Raw genomic sequence first — 17983 nt, forward strand, 5'->3', positions numbered from 1 at the left:
CGTTAACTCGGAGCGTCGGAAGCGTCAGCGTCGTAACCTCGGAACAAGCGTCGTAACCCAGGACGGATTTTTCCATTGAATATTTAAGAAAAAGCGTCGTAACCTCGGAACGTCGTAAGCCGGAACCGTCGTAACCCGGGGACCGCCTATATATATATTGGTATTTTTGGGTAAGCAGAAAATCTAACATTCTAGTGATATTCAATCATTTACCTTCATTTTGAAACAAATTGGATGTCTCTAGCACAATATTTCGATTTATGCCCAATGATGGTAGGCCGCTGGACACAAAACTCCTCAGACGTAACTTGGCCCTGCCAACGTATCTTCTTCTGCTGAACAACCTCTTCTTGGATGGGCTCATGACTCGTCGTAATCATGGGGACGAGTCGGACCCCCTTCCAACAGATGATAAAGACATCTCCCTTCCGCCGCCACTCTGTCTCTCCTATTGCCAGATGTTGCGGCTGGCTAGCAAACCTCCTCTTCCCAGATGTTGTGGCTGGCTAGCGAACCTCTTGAGGACATTCGGGGCCCCACGCACCAACCGAAGGGTACCACTGACCTGCACACTAATAATTATCCATAAACAGGTGGTATCCCTGGTTACGGAAACGATCCACAAGACCGAAGACAGTGTCACGCAGCATGGAGAAGACCCCGGAATACACCGAGAAGCCCACGACATATCCAGTGTTGGCCTCCATAATAAAGAATAATTTCACACCATATTCCTTTGGCTTCTTGGGGTTGTACACTTTTATGCTATGACATCCTTTGTAAGGCATCATCCCCTCATCCACAGAAAGGTTCTTGCCAGGAACCACGAGAAACTGGCACCGTTCACCAATGTAATCCAACACTGGGCGGACTAAGATGAGGCGATCGGGGTTATTCCGGGGTATGGCCCTTTGGTTGAAGGTGTTGAAATACTCATCCAACGCCAAGAAACTATCAAGGGCCATAATGCCAGCACATTGGGCGTACTTAAAAATAAATACCTCCTCCAATATTGCCTGACATCGGCAGCAGGCATCATTCAAAAAAAAAACGTGGAGCCCCAAAAAATGTGCCATGTCCATGAGGTTGCAGCCCCACCAGCTTATAGTAATGATAATACTCGTCTTGATAAATGTAACATGTTAAATGGCAATTATTTATTTTTTTATTTTATTCTTGTATTATTTAGTAAATTTATTTTATTGTCATTCCCGATTTATTCATATATTGTCCCATAAATAAGAAGGGGAGTGAGATAGTTTGTATACTTAACTGTCTAACGATTGTTATTCTCCGAAGTAATATTCATATAACTGTTATGCTAATTATTGCTGTAATAGTTCTTAACTGCTTTTGCTGTTAACTATCATAATCATTGTTTACTTCCTGTATATACTATTTCTCAGTATTCAGTACTGAACTGTATCTTGTACCTTGAGGTTTGGATAATAAATACCAAGAGAAACCGCTGTGTTTGTTAAGCCATGACTACGACAACGTCGTCCGCAGTTCGCCACAGCAGTACCGATCGTAGTCCGCCGTCTCTGCTACCAGGTATTCCAGCAATTCCCGCATCAGGAACAGCTGAATGAACCCCAGAGCAGTGAGAGGAACAGGTACGGTGAGCCCAGGTGCTGCCATGAATGGGTGCATGTTAGGTGGGGTGGGGTCCTCCGACCACCCCTCGTCGCTCTCAGACGAAAGGCCTTCATCTAGGCTGGTGCGACGTTGCGACCTTCTACGAGCCCATGTTTCGCACTCGAACAACCCCCCCCCCCCCAGCTTATCTCCCTCACTTAGGCCCTCGCTTTCTGTGTCGTCCTCAACAACAAAACTAGACGACGACAACTCCTCCTCAGACTTCCCCTCATAGGCACTAAAACCACTAAACTCCAACTCACTTTCAGCCTGTGACTCCGATATGGAATTTGGGGGCAAATATTCATCATCACTAACATCGGGAGTGATGTACTCGCCACTAGATGACCAACCGCCATCAAATTGAGGACTTGTGAGCTGCTCCCGATCAAGCTCCAACAAGTATTCGTCTATGTCCTTTGGTTCGAGGCCTCCCAAATGCCTACGAAGGCCCCTCAGGACACCCTGATGCTTCCTAGGGATTGTAAAAGGCAAACGATGTGGCGCTTGAACACTTTCGGCCACACAAGGCCGCATGGAACGGCGTTGAGGAGCTAGGTCATCTTGGTTGCTTGGTCCCTCTCCAGCATCCAAGTCCAAAATAGGTCTCACACGATCCCTACCAAGAGGCAAAATGCGCCTTTCATGCTCCATTCGAAGTACAGACATCTCTACGTACATCTTGTAAGACCACAAATACTCAAACACTCGCAAAAGTTCAGCAAAACATGATTGCAGCAAAAGATTGCTCTCGGACAACCGGTCGCTGATTCTTGCTGGTGCGAGAAGAAAGCAATTCGCGCATGCGCGGCTAGGTAACGCTTGTAAACAAAACAACAGCTTGATCGGTGAACTCCCAGGATCCCTCAAAGCGCGTGATTCAAAAGTTTTCACCAAGTAGGCGGCCTATAACTATTTTTCCGCGAATTTTTAAAAAAACTTTTTTTGCGTCGACGTATTATACGTCAATTAAGCACCCAACAGACAATTTTTGTTGACGTACAATACGTCCAGTAGGTGTTTAAGGGTTAATCAATATTAATATTTGAAAATTAGTAAATCATTTCTGTATCCCGAAAATGTATTGAGTCATGAAAATAATAAATACACAAATTAGTGAATATTAATCACTAGAAAAACCCGCAAATGGGCTAATTTCCCGCGAATAATGGGTAGGTTGACTTTGCGTACAGCAAGTGTAAGAGTTCTTGAAATTTGCTATGATGCCTTGATCCAACATCGGAATGAGGGAAGCTGTGTTAGGGGACAAACACAAGTTTCATACCTGGATGAAAACCATCTAAGTGCCGTGGGTGACCAGGGGAAGTATCCAAAATTCAGAGAATCTTGAAAGGAATCCCATTCTCAAAGCAGTATATACAGCTTGACTTCAGGAACAAAGTGATGGGAAAACCAGTCTTCAAATACAGCAAGAGTCACGCAGGCTTTATTACTGGGCATCCAGATTAAAGGTAGAGAACTTTTTGTTATATTTTTGCCCCTGTAGATTTGCAGCACAGTAAACTAGGAGCGTCTTTAGCTTGAAGTCTCCTGATGCGTTGCCACCCAGCAATAAAGTTAACCTATCCTTCATGTACGATTTTCTGGTATTTTTTTTCAGAACAGAGTTGTCTTGTGAATTTTAACAAGTTGATGAGGAGTGTAACCAGTAGGCACTGTGGAACTGCAGCACTCCCTATAGATTTCATACATATGCACAAAATTATGAATATATAAATGGACAAGAGAAATTAAGTATAGATTATCAATAATCCTTAAAAAAAATTATTACCATTCTCTTGTTTTTGTAAATAAACAAAAAATTAATTGAAACAATATGTGAAACTGCAGTGCTCAGCAGTTTTTGCTAGCAAGGTGATAATGTGGTAGCCAGCCCGTGCGTAGAGGTAAGGGGAGCACTGCCCTCTCGAGCAGTGTTAGTCCAGCTGTTGGAGGGAGAAGACGTGTTTTGAAATTCTTCAAAGCTTGATCAGTATGTACTATTAGTGATAGTGATCAAATTAGTGACGATACTGATGGTATGTAATACAGAATAATCAACTCGGTGGCGAGTTGCAGTAAATGGGAAAAAATGGTAAGCACATAATGTCAATGAGTAAAATTCAAAATAGTAGCTTTTGGTAGCAGTTCTGCTGCCTTCCTCAGTGGGAGAGAGAGAGAGAGAGAGAGAGAGAGAGAGAGAGAGAGAGTGTGTGTGTGTGTGTGTGTGTGTGTGTGTGTGTGTGTGTGTGTGTGTGTGTGTGTGTGTGTGTGTATTAAACAGCATCCCTTTGCATGATAGCCACAAGCTGCCACTTATATTTCCTTGAGTATTTCGGAATTTTTTTTTTGCTGCTTAGTCAGCACTGGCTGCCTAACCAATAATGGACACATGATGCAAGTTAACGTGTTTGTTTGAAGCGATGAAACCATCCGTAACTTGCGGCAAATATTTCATCTCAAGCGCTTTTGCCAACCATAGCCTTTAAGTCATCAAAAAGACTTTTAGCCTCTTTGGCTCTGGTGTTCCATCCAGATACCTAAAATTTTTTCCACTCCTACCACCCTTCCCTTCTCTTAGTTATAATGGCTGACTGCATTTGCACAGCACTTTTTATATGTTCCATTATCTGATCTTTGTTTTAAAAGATTGTGCCAACAGTTGAGTAATCCAGTGATACCTCCACCATTTTTGCACCACTATCTACAATTTCTAGAACTGCTACCTTAGTTTCCACTGAGATAGCTTGCCGCTTTTTACCATTGCCACTATCTTAACTTGCCTTACGCTTGCCATTAGCCATGATAGAATAAGGATTGGCTCGATATTTCACGATAAAATAACAGGAATAAATTGGATCACAAGAGATATCCTATCACTTGTGTAGGTTCAAGAATCTGAGACGGCACATTGGCGTCAGCTGTGGTGCTGTTTGGCATGGGCAGCAGTAAAAATTGTAGCAAAGCAGAGGAATTCAATACACAATTTAAACTGATAGGTAGCAGACAGTGTCCCAAACAAATTTTAATATATGACCATGTGTTTGTATATCTGAAGTCATAACTTAAAAGTTCGTAAGTAAAGGAGCATCTGTATATGTATATAAAGTTGACCCCCGTATTCACGGAGGTTAGGAACTACAAGCCCATCCCAATTACTGAAAATTCTCTCTTATCTCAGTGAGAGAGAGAGAGAGAGAGAGAGAGAGGGGGACGAGAGAGAGAGAGAGAGAGAGAGAGACGATGAGAGAGAGAGAGAGAGAGAGAGAGAGATGAGAGGAGAGAGTGGACCGAGAGATGACAGAAGGATAGAGAAGAGAGAGAGAGAGAGAGAGAACTGAAGAGGGAAGAGGGTGACAAAATAATACAACTCATACACTATTGGCAGTATATGCAAAGCATCGAGCTACAAGCTTAATTGTCATTGGTTACTTTCCACTCCTTCAACCAATAGTGTGTCGTCATGGAAAGAGAGAGAGAGAAAGGGGGGTGAACATCTCTTTTTTTTTTTTTTTTTTTTTTATACAGTACATATGACAATGATAATAAATCAATATTATGGGAGTTTAACATTTGATTGATATTTAGCTGTTTACAAATATTAACATTAATATTTGTAAATTAGTATATTCATTCTTTTATTAAAGAAAACGTATGTGGTCACGAAAATAAAATGAAAATACAGTAATTAATGAATATTCCTCAATTAAACTTTCTGCAAAGTAGTGAATTTCCCTGCAATGAAAAAAAAAAAACTGCAAAGTAAACTTAATCCGTGATTGCTGAACCCCGATCTAGCAGGATCCACAGTATCCAGCTTCTTTTCAAGATTATTTACTTCATCTCTCAGCATTTCATGTTCTGTCTCTCATCAACAGCTCACTGGATTCAAGTATTTCCTAACATATAGCATACACCTCTTCACACCCTCCACAACCACTCTCAAAAAAGACCTCTGCATTGTTCATGTCACACTTCACTAACCATTCATATTACGTGCTTTAATGGCACCATAGTTTTTTGTAGCCTAGCCCGGCTCCAGCTACTTTGTCTCTTCTATATACTACTGTTTACCTAAAAGATACCTCCCACATCCAAGAATTCTAGTGTCTTGATAACAGCATTATTATATTCTTTCCTCATTATCTATGTTCCACGCTGGACGAGTGGTTTTCGAGCTGGGCTGCCAATCCGGTGGTCCCAGGTTCGATTCCCGGCTCGGTCAACGCGGAATCAGAGAAATTTATTTCTGGTGATAGAAGTTCATTTCTCGATATAGTGTGGTTCGGATCCCACAATAAGCTGTAGGTCCCGTTGCTAGGTAACCAATTGGTTCCTAGCCACGTAAAAATATCTAATCCTTCGGGCCAGCCCTAGGAGAGCTGTTAATCAGCTCAGTGGTCTGGTAAAACTAAGATATACTTGACTTTTTCCTCATTATCTATGGCTATGAGATCAAGGCTTAGTAAATATGTCTCATGGGTAGCATTCTGTTGTTTTCTTTGCTACAGTATAGACTAAGCTTTCCAAGTACCTGATTAAATTTTTCTGTTCCCTATCTTATTATACTTTGGAAATAATCATTACTGCTTTACATGTATGTTGTAACAAAAACTAACCTTAGTTTGTAGCTCAATTTTCTGATTTCCTAACCACTGTCTTAGTTTTAGAACAGGGGAATGTTTTCACTTTCTATTCTGTTTAATTTTGCTAGCAGAACTTTAGTTCCAGACTACTGAGTCCCCAATACTCTGTCCTCTATGACGGTACTAAAAAATGCTTCGTTAGCGTAAAATGTTTTTTCCTCTTTCCCCCCTTAGTTGCTTCCTTCTTTTTGCCTAACAATTTCCTGTATTGTTGTTCACGCTATATTCCACACAATATCTACCAAGATACCTCCTTTCTCCTACATCTGAGAGAAAGGAGGGTTGAATGACCGTTTCCTAAGATCCCTTATGCCTATGTTGACCCAAGCACTGAATTACGTGACTAGTTGTTAGTCAACCAATGTGGATTACAACTATAAGAGTGAGGAAGAGTATAAGAGAAAAAAAAACCGATTGTGTTCACTGACCTGTCAATGCAGGAGGACCTCAACAAGGTAATTCTCACCCTAATCTGGGTGAAATCCTTCAAAAGGTATTCATATGACAAGTTATTTAGTTCCTCAACAATTGTATAGTTTCTGAGACTGCTTGCTTTACTAGTCTGATGTATTGCTATTATCCATACTGCAATTAGCTTTTTCTCCCTTTTTTTCCTCAGATTTACTTTCTCCATGGCTTTTTCTAGTATCATTTGAGTTTTTCTCTTGGTGCGTATAAGAGCCTTCAATTGATGTATCTGATTTTCAAAGTATTTTGTATATTTCTTAGGTATGAACCTATGCTTTCATACATGGAGCTAATCGAACAAGGCACACTTCAGCTGTCACTGACTTAACTAGAGAAACAAAATCCTATTAAATAGGCCTATGAGTCACTCATGACCTGAGCTGGCCTTACTCTTCCATTCTGTTCTCAGCTATACACACACTCACAGTCACTGCATTTACCTCCAGTTTTCATGGGAAGAGAGATTATGTAAAATTCATGAATAAAACATATCAAAAGCAAAGAAAGAAAACTCATTCATTCAATGGCATAATGAAAATGAATGGCATAATGAAAAGAAAAAAATTTGCAATACTTACAGAAGCTATATGCGTTAAATTTTTCTTGTACTCTTCAAGTGCTAGAGAGGACCCATTAGATATCTTGATAGTGTGTGTGGCACTTCCAATGACAATAAGTTTTGGTAGTACCTTACTTCTCTGAAAATTCAATGGAGTAAATATGAATAACAACCATATGATTTGAACTTAAGAGTCTTAACAAGTGTCTAGTTCTAAAAGCAGATCTACTCCTTTCCTTTATTTAATAACATTTAAGTTATTTCATCTCCTGTTACAACAGCGATCAGATAGTTCAAATGTGTATCAAATGTGTAAAGAACATCCAATGTATCAATGTATAAGGTTAGGGAGCAGGAACTTAATTTCATTGTAAACAAAATATACTTTATATGGAAAATATTTAAATAATTCAAAATTTTATAAATACAAACCTCTTATTTTATCAATCCTTAACTTTAGAAAATGGAAGACATCAATTCTTACTTGCAGATAAACATATGTGATCTAGTCAGACCTACTGCTGCAAGGGAATCCTAAACCTTATAGAAAAGCCAATCAAATTAGATGGAAAGGGAGCACTTCCATTAAATGTGTTTTACTTACGTTACATAATCACCTTACAATTCTTTCACAGAATAAGCAAACCTCTTCTATTACTTAATTTGAATGATTATTTTGAAGAAAGTCAAAGGAAGTAGCCTTTCACTCACTTCATTTAATTTGGAGAACCTTAAAGTTGCCTTAATATATCAATAAGTTTAATTTATCCATGGTACCCCTGTGGCCCAAACAGTAAGTCACATCTGGTCATAAGTCAACTGAAAAACACTTACTTCCAGCTACCAAGTTTTAACTTTGCACAACTTCGCTCACCATGGGGTTAATAATACCAGATAAAAGGAGAATGATAATGATAATCATCTATTTAACACAACCACTGGCCTTACTGATCATGCATCCAGAAACCAGGAAGCAGTATTATTATGATTTAGTACAGTGAAAGTAGAAAGATTTTTAAAGAATATTTTACTATCCATTAATACCATCTATTTCCAGCTAAGGGAGGTAACTTGAAAACATGTACAGTAATACAGTGTTGTTCCAGGATGACCATAATCCTGGAACAACACTGTATTACTGTACATGTTTTCAAGTTACCTTCCTTAGCTGGAAATAGATGGTATTAATGGATAGTAAAAGCCTTGGGTACCTAGATCTAGATACGTAATCTCATTCACCAAAATTTACTTGAGATAGAATACTTTCCAACAATTATCACAGGTACAGATAAAAAATAGTTCATGGCATCTTCAGCTTTTCCATGCGCACAGTTCTTCATAACCCTACTGATGAATATGAAGGGCAAAACATCATTTACAGTGCTGCTTATTTCAATTACTCATACATTTAATTCAAAAATTTTCTTTAAAAAACTAGTGCAAGACCACACTTCTGCAACCTGGTAGAAACCTGTGGACCTCTTTTCAGGCTGACATCATCCTTGTCAACACAATTATGCTAACTGTTCACCTGTTAGTGACCTATGAAACTGGTTTCTCTTGAAAGAGGTATTAGCTTCTTTTATTTTCACTACAGTCACTAATGGTTTTGCAAGGAGAAATTATTACTATTTAATCAAGTGAGATCTATACTTTTAGCCTACTGTCCCTACCACAAAGGTTGAAAAAGACTAACATATTCTTTTATACTAAACCACTTCATAATTAGCCTTATTCCATGTGAAACAGACTGAGCTACATTATTCTTTGTAATAGTCAACCGTTCCTTGTGAACCAATCTGCACAATTTTGTGCCTTTGTAAACCTATTAACATGCCTCAAATTATTCGGTTCTTCAAAACCTGCCCCCAATCTGTGGGTGAATCTCATTGTGTCATACCAAGTTCTATCTCTTAGTGTGTCATGCCAAGTGTTATCCTAAGGGACACTTCCATTCCTGTGGAGCCTATAAAGGTACACTACCATTTAGAGTTGCCTCAGAGGTGCTCTCCATTTTCAAGTGTAGTCTAAAATGGCCCACTTCCTTATTTTTCTTACACTCTGACCAGTTCAGTGTGCCATTCCCTTTTTCCACAAAAATGCTGTGCGGTCATCCTAAAACTTTGAACATTTCTTGAGGAAGTCAGACCCCACTCTCAGCATCAGCCTGCTGAGGAGTACAAAGCCTTCATGAAGGTAGGGAAAGTATGCATTAAAGGGAGAAAAAAAACTAAAGAAGAGAGAATGAATTGCAGCTGGAACAGCTGAGACAAGAAGAGAAGGTTGCATGAACTACCCATGAAGAAGAAGGAACTCAAGCTCAAAAGATCCAACCAGGACCAACACCAAGCTGAGCATCCATTGCCGTTCCCCACTCCTTCCATTATTTCAAATATCAGCCACTTCATGCCCTACTTGAATGACGCAGAGCCAGAGGCATGGCTAGAGCATGTGGAAACCCTCTTCTCTGAGTACATTTCGACTGACACTGAGAAGGCCATGATTCTCACAAAGCACATGGCCGGAAAGGGTCAGTATGCCTTAAAATCCCTGAAAAATGATGACAAGGGAAACTCTGAGGTGGTCAGGAAGGCCATAGCAATGGCATATGACATTATGCCTGAGCACTTGAGGCAAAGATGATGAAGTTTTCACAAGGAAGTGGGGCCAACCTGGTCTGAGTGGTCCTATAAAAAGACCCACAGAGCTGCACCTTGTGGCAGTGGATCGATGCCTTGAAGCGCAAGGAGTTTGAAGACTTGCTGAACAGAATCCAGCGTGAGCTTCCATAAGGCACCATTGGCCATACACATTAGTAAGAAACAGCTAAGCCTATTCACTGACTGCCGCCTCTTGGCCAATGCGCACTGTACAAGATGTACCACCCATCCTCAAACACCTCTAACAGATGCATACTTCCTCCTGACCACACTGCCTCATCAATCTGACCAAGAAGAGACCATCTTCATCCCCACCTGTATGTGTATATTGTAAAAAAGTAGGGCATTTAGAAGCCCAGTGTAAAGCTAATAGGGGAGACATGTCAAACCCCCTCTAATCAGAACTGACAGCCTATTCTTACTGTAACTGCTCTTCATAGAGATTATAGCAAAATTTATCGTCCCACTTGTGAGCAGTACAGGCATCCCACTAATTTCAGGGATTGCCCTGGAAAGAATGCTGCCGCTGTCAGTGCACTGGTGGCCACTCATTCATCTTCATTAGGACCCACAGCAGCAGGCCCTGTTTTTGTTGTACCTCCTCAAGGTCGTTATTGTGCTCAACAGGTCTCTACATTTGAAGACACTGGTGCTCAAATTTCCCTTGCAAAGCGAGACAATTTACCCAATGGAGCCATCACTGAAGAGAACAGGCCATAACTATTGAAGGCATAGATAATTGGAGGCTGAAGCTCCTGACAGTCTGCTTGAGGGTTACCAGGCCCCATAAAAGTAGGATTTGTGTGCTCGGAGCAGCAAATAAAATTTCTGGAGGCTAAGACCTCTGTCCTAGGACAGGACCCCTCTTTCTAGCCCCATCCTAGGCCTTTTATAAGTCCTGCCACATGTGAGTCTCCATTAGGTGCTGATGTTCATTCTGGCCCTGCCATTGAGCCACAGCCAGTGCCTACACCTGGCCAGTAGTGTGTTCTATCCAGTCCCGTCATTGATCCCATACCCAAGCCAGATTCTGGTTCCTTACAAAATGTACAAATTTGGATGTCAAGAATTCTTGCCACAAATGCCGCTTATGTCTCTTCTCCTAATCCTGTGCCTGAGTCTACTTTAGAGTCTGTGCCAGACCAAGCTGTCGATCTCCGGCTCCCCCTTTCATCTACTGGCCTGGGCCCTGCTAACAAAATGTACTAATTTGGATGTCAAGAACTCTTGGCCCCAATGCCACTAAAGTCTCCCCCCCTAAACCTGTGCCTAAATCCGTTAGCCTATCCCTGCTAACAGAGTCCAGCTGAGAGCCAGCCAGAAGTTTATCAGGGTCTCTTCCGGATTCTATTAATAAACAAAATTCCACCTGATGAAAGAGCCCATAAAAAGGCCAAATTGTAGAAAGTAAATACTATACTTCAGAGACCAAACTCTCTCTCATCAGGTAGGGGATGGATGAGAAAAGTTACAGAAAAAGCAGTATTTATACCAAGAGGTCACACGTCAGCCGTTTTAAGTCACCCTGGTTAACAATTTCTCCTTAATCTTCTTAATTGCTGGTTGGAGAAAGATTTCATCTATAATATCTACATCTCACACACCCTTTGCAATATTCATTGTTTTTCTTTCTTTAAAGCTGATTCTACCATCTGGCTTTTGAACCAACAATTATACATGAAAAATTCCAGTTTATTCTGTGCTTATGGTTATTTATGTGGTTAAAAATAGCTGAGCTTGTTGGCCGTACCGAACTGAACGTTTAAGTTGTATTAATATCAGGGGGAGTGATTTTACTGTAAAGCCAATGTAAAATTGATCAGTCAAGGCAAGGTATTTCATATACTTCTGTCTTTGGGGATTGGCTTTTGTTGGATGTTAATCAGGAATTGGCTAAGGTATTTGGGTAGGTAGAAGCAAAAGGGTTAGTTTTAAGGGGACCGTCCGCTATGGCGGATGATATGTCAACTTGAAAAAATAAAAAATCGAGTTATTACTTGTATCTATGCAGAAACATGCTGCGCATGCTTTCCATAAGTTTCAGCCAATTATTTTTACAAATAATGAAGATATAGTGGTTTTTAAATGATGACGTAACTGCGTTGTCTGTATGACTTGAGTCTGACAGAATCGTTTTTGCGTGGTTATTTTTGCATATATACAGCGATTTTTTTCGAAATTCTCATACATCTGGTAAACCACCCCACCCCCCCCACCCCAATAACACGCCCCCCGCAATGAAAGGTAGTGTGACACTGGGTGAGAAGCGAGCTGCTCAGAGCGGTTATTTATAGGCGAGACTCAGAGAATGACTCAGTTACGCCACAGACGTCAAAGAAGTTACATGCGCGTAGGCACTTGCGTTTGGTTACTAGCTATTTACGTTGTTTTTATAACTTCTTAGTGAACTTATAGCAATGCCGAAGTTACCTAAGATCAAGAAGGCTACTCAGCAACTAAGGCTAGCAAAATTAGCGAAGGCCAGGAGTGTGCTGAAAGAAAAACACGAAAATTCATTATTTTCAGCTGCCCTCATTGTCTCATGTCTCCCCGTCAACATCATTATCTGGTGTCACGCTGAGGGTATTAACACCACTTTTAGGGGTAGGAACAGGATCCTTGATGTAGAAATCAACAATAAAAGTACAAATAAAGTAATTATAATAATGTTGTTTTGACTTTTATTTACATAGCAAATCTTTGGGAGCTCATAACTCAAAAACATACTTATGCGCATGTCGGTAGCCATTACTCGGTTATTTATTATCCAATTTTAGAGAGAAAGATATCATTGGAAAGAGGAATAAAAATTCCATAATTCTGTGTCACAGAATTTTTATTTCTTTTTTTCTTTCTTTTTTTCTTTTTTTTTTAGGTTTTTTTAAGTCTAAAAAAAAAAAATTCTTAAAAAATAAAAAAATAAAAAAATAAAAATTCTGTCACACAGAATTGTTCCGTATATAAAGAAGTTTTTATGGTATGATTTTCAATACAGCTGATGTCATATTAGCAGAGAAAACTCTACCTATTTTTTTTTTAATCATGATTTTTGCTAATAAAACGAAAAGTTTTTGCTCAAATGACTTGAAATTTTTATATGATGAAGGTATTATATATATCTAAAACATATATGAAAATTATGTATTTTGCGTAATAAATAAAAAAAATAGACATCATAGCGGACGGTCCCCTTAAGGTGTCTGTCAATATCTTAATCCTATCCAGGTTTGGGATTTTATTTTTTATTTTGTTGTTAGGTATCTCTCTGGTCTTGTTTTGAGGGGGGCAGTAGAAGATTGTGTTCCCTTTATGAATTGATTTTTCAACTATATGGTCAGGGTATTTTAAAGATGACAAATGCTTACAGATTAGTTCAATATCCTTTTCGAGGAGATCCGGGGAACAAATCTGAATGGCTCTTAAGAATGAATTGCTGGCAGCCCAGATTTTAATAGATGCCATTGATAACTAAAATAATGAATGTATGGGAGTGAAAATGTTGGTTTTTTGTATATGGTAAATTTGTATTCTGTCACGTCTCTAATTATTAAAACATCAAGAAAAGGAATTTTGTTGTTTGATCCCATTTAACTTTAAATTTGATTCTGGGCATGAATGCATTCAATTTTGAAAGAAATTCGTTGAAATTGACTCTTATTATCCCAAAAATGTTAGGAAATCATCTACATATCTCATCCACAGCATGTCTTTTAGGTTTTATTGCTTTTATTATTGTAGTTTCAAATATTCCGTTTTATTGCTTTTATTATTGTAGTTTCAAATATTCCATGTATAGATTAGTTAAAATAAGGACTTAAAGGGCTACCTGTACTGCACCCAAAGATTCATCTATAGAATGACTCCCCGAATGAAAAGACGTACATAATTAATAAACAAAATTCAACTAACATCATTACTTTCAATATTTTATCAATTTACTGTAATAACTAGGCTTGTTTTTCAATGTTTTATTATTAGCAACAAGTTTTGTGTCTATGCAGTACAGTACACATTATACATAGCCTAGCCTATGGTCAACCATTGGTAATACGGCCACATTGGACATTTTAATATTATATATATATATTATATATATATATATATATATATATATATATATATATATATATATATATATATATATATATATATATAGTGGTCCCCCGTATTCGCGGGGATGCGTACCAGACCCCCCCCGCGAATAGTTTGAATCCGCGAATGTTTGGAACCCCTATAAAAACGCTAAAAACAGCCTATTTTGTTAGTTAAAACTTAACTTTAAGAAAAAACCACTAAAATTTTCATACTTGGTTTTTTTAATAGTTTTATCACAACAAGTGCATTTTATGATGAAATTGATTAAAAAAAACCAGGAACTTGTGGATATTTCTCATAGAAAAATACAGCGAATAATGCAGGGAAACGTTCCCGAGAGAAATCCGTGAATGTGTGAGTCCGCGAATCCGGAGAACGTGAATACAGGGGGTCCACTGTGTATATATATATATATATATATATATATATATATATATATATATATATATATATTATTATATATGTATATATATAGGTATATATATGTTAATTTTTCCAAAAATGTTATTGTTTACTGAAAGGAGAATATACATACTAAGTGTTCCCTTTTATGCTTTCAAGCCATTTGGGGCCAATCCTATATTAAAATCCTCTCAATGATTTTCCTTTATTTTGGTAGGTCCACTAATTTCTTCAACGGTGTTGGATTCCAGGTGCATCTATTTTTTATAATCCCCATCCTCAGGGAAATCTGTAGTATGTCACCAGTCAATTATACAAGCTTTCTTGTAGTAACCTTACTTTAATATTTTTCATCAGTCTCCTAGTAAAGAACCGTATGTTGCATGACCAAGCAATCACTCCAATTTTTCACTCTTCCTTCGTGGCATTTGCCTTAATTTATACATTCATCATGTTCCATATCTTTCTGATTCAGTTATACATAATGAGGGCCACGTTTACTTTCGCTATCCTATTTCCTCTTTTGAGATGCACAGTTACTACTCTCCAAGTCTCTTTTGGCTGCGCATTCGACCAGAATTCAATTAAAGTTCTTGAAGAAGTGCTCCCTGAAACCTTGTAACCACGCCACTTAAGAAAATATGACCATCTCCCATTCAATTAATTTAGTGACATGATGTTAAAACGCCACATAGATGCCGCAAAGCAAGAGAAGGAAAATTTTAAGGAATTAGAAAAAGCTAGAATTTCATTTGATCATTCTGTTGTAGCGGATTGGAAGGACTCACTGTGACCAGAAATATACTGAAATCTTCGTAGGACTACATATGCCTTCACAAGGAAACTGGACAGAAAACTGAAAAATATTACTGATAGCAGACTGGACTAACAGTGCACATAATGGTTGCATTGTACACTTGTTAAGTAAATAAATAAGAAAAAATTTTCTGAGTGCACTTGGATATGGTTTATCCTTCTTTATATCGAATAGATCCTCTGCTTCAACGATTGCTTCGTCCTTATGTAAATTAGAAAAAATATTGTGACCTCCCTAAAAATAGGTTGATATACTTAAAGGCATTGTTTATGAAGCTGCAAATGTTATAAATGAAAGTAATTTTCATGTTCATCATAAGAAAAGTCTCACCAATCTTAAAAAAGGCAATACAACCCACATCACAAAAACTGATAAGTTGAATAGTATTGAAATTTTAGATAAAGCTGACTACATATTACATATGCAAACCTTACTGGATGATGACACGACTTATGATAACTAACAAAAAATCACTATGATCAAGTCATAATAAAAATTTCATTTGCACAGTAAAAATAAATCATTAGAGATAAAATAAAGAACTAATGGGTCCATTGTAAGTAAATTTCCCTCGTTACCTAACTGGTATGTTTTGGTAAAATCACAAATAATCTTATGCAGCCTATAATCAGCACTATTGGTTCAATATCATATAAACTTTCAATATATGAACAAACTCTTGCCTCCGTTACTTGGAGCTACATATCTCCGATTCTCACATATATACTTCACTAGATTTAGTTGAAAAATTAAACAAAATTACTTTTTGCCCACATCATGATAGCTTCGTTAGTTTTGATGCTTGCTCTCTTTTCACTAAGGTCTGTATAGATTCTACCTTTGAGTATATTTTAGTAACGAACTACAAAATCCGTCATGAATTACCTCTCCCTGTAAGTCATATTGTTTCACTCACTAGGTTGTGCACCTGTGATATATTCAATGGTGAATTCTATATACAAATATTTGGTATGGCAATGGGCAACCCTTAATCTCCACTCCTCTCAAATTTGCATGTTGAATATTTTGAAAAACGATATTTACCTAATATCATTTATGTTCCTTTAAAATGGTACAGAAATGATGACAATATTTTAGCTGTTTTGCCTGCTGGTATTGATGTAAATGATTTACTCTCTAATTTGGATAACCAGGTACCATCCATTAAATTTACTTCAGAATTAGTAAAAGACAATATCCTCCCTTTCTTACAAGTTTAATACATAGAGAACTATTTCAATCCAAATTCAGTGTTTATAGAAAACCAACCAACATTACTTATGTCCATTATTTCTTCTAGATTGTTACGAGCATTGCACACTGTCAGTCCCCGGTATTTGGATCAAGAAATCAAATACATAAGAAAAATAGGGACAGATTTATGTTACCCTTCACACATACCGGATTTTTATATAGGCTACAGTCAAACCTCAGATTTCGTACGCCCTGGTTTTCATCCGATTCAGATTTCGTAGACTTTATCCAACGAAATTCTGACTTTGGGTTCATACATATCCTCAGATTTCGTACACCTAGAAACGATCCTTCCAAGCCCCACGTCGTTTCTAGGCCCCTTACAGAGCACTCAAACAAAGCCTTCCATGTTCTATTGTGACAAATTCTGCTTTTGTGTTCATTGTTTTTGTACACTTTGTGCTTTTTTATTCGAGTGCAACTGCTAAATGATCTATCATGGGGCAAAAGAAAGTTCCAAGTACTAGCAATTCTGTAAAAAAGGCAAGAAACACAATAGAATTTAAGAAAGAACTCGTAGCAAAGTGTTGGAGGATGTTGCATCTCTATCTCAGTGAGAAAATGTCTACAACAAGCGCTGTTGTTAGTGAATTTAAGGCCAGCAGAGGCTGGTTTAAAAGGGAATGGGCATACATAATGTACCTACTTCAGTGATTAAGGACATATTTGCAAAGTGGAGTGATGGAAAAAAAATTGTTGAGACTTACCATCCCAACAAAGATGTTGTATTCCGTGTCTTCAACATCTTTAATGACTATGTCGTGTTTAACTTTAGGCAAACGTTAAAGAAACGTCAGACAAATGTCTTTGGACAGTTTTGTTGTGTGACAGGGTTCCAGTGACTCAAGCTGGTCCTAGTGCCTGAAGTCCTTCTTGACGGAGATTCCCTTTCAAAACATTAACCTCAACTTCTCTACATCTTCCATACACTAACCCGTGTTTTCCATAGAGGCAAGAGTGATGTTAAATGTTCATTTATTCATTTCATTAGTCATTTATATTTATTTCTCATTGTTTTTTTGTATATAAAACTGTGTATATTCCCTATAATATGTATTTATGTTAATATTTTTGGTCACCTGGAAGGCATTAATTGTATATACGTACATTATTCCTTCTGGGAATTATTATTTCAGATTTTGTAAGTTTCGGACTTCGTGGGACGTTTTGGAACGGATTATGAATGAAAATCGAGGTTCCACTGTATATATGAAAGGCAATTTCTGTCTGTTTGTTCACTATACACCCTCAGACCATGAAAGCTAGGGCCACCAAATTTTTACCATAGACTCCCCTCCCTCCTATGAAGGTTTCAATCAAAATCCAAAATTCCAGGGCCATTTCTAAGGGGGTCATTGGCACTCTTTTTCATAACAGCTCAATTTTTACAACTTTTGGAGTTAACAGCTAGGGCTACCAAATTTTTACCATAGACTACCCCCAT

The 17983-nt window shown here is 38.2% G+C and overlaps 1 protein-coding gene across 3 annotated transcripts in view; it reads right to left on the reverse strand.

Moving 5' to 3' along the window:
- LOC135216375 (N-acetylneuraminate 9-O-acetyltransferase-like) overlaps positions 1-17983 on the reverse strand; it is a 363601-nt gene that overhangs the window by 247719 nt on the left and 97899 nt on the right. For all 3 annotated transcript variants that reach the window (XM_064251636.1, XM_064251639.1, XM_064251637.1), the window contains one exon: positions 7331-7450. In XM_064251636.1, coding sequence (XP_064107706.1) covers positions 7331-7450 — 120 coding nt within the window. The remainder of the gene's footprint in view (positions 1-7330; positions 7451-17983) is intronic.

The sequence above is a fragment of the Macrobrachium nipponense genome, chromosome 6, assembly GCF_015104395.2.
Source record: "Macrobrachium nipponense isolate FS-2020 chromosome 6, ASM1510439v2, whole genome shotgun sequence".
Lineage (NCBI taxonomy): Eukaryota > Metazoa > Arthropoda > Malacostraca > Decapoda > Palaemonidae > Macrobrachium > Macrobrachium nipponense.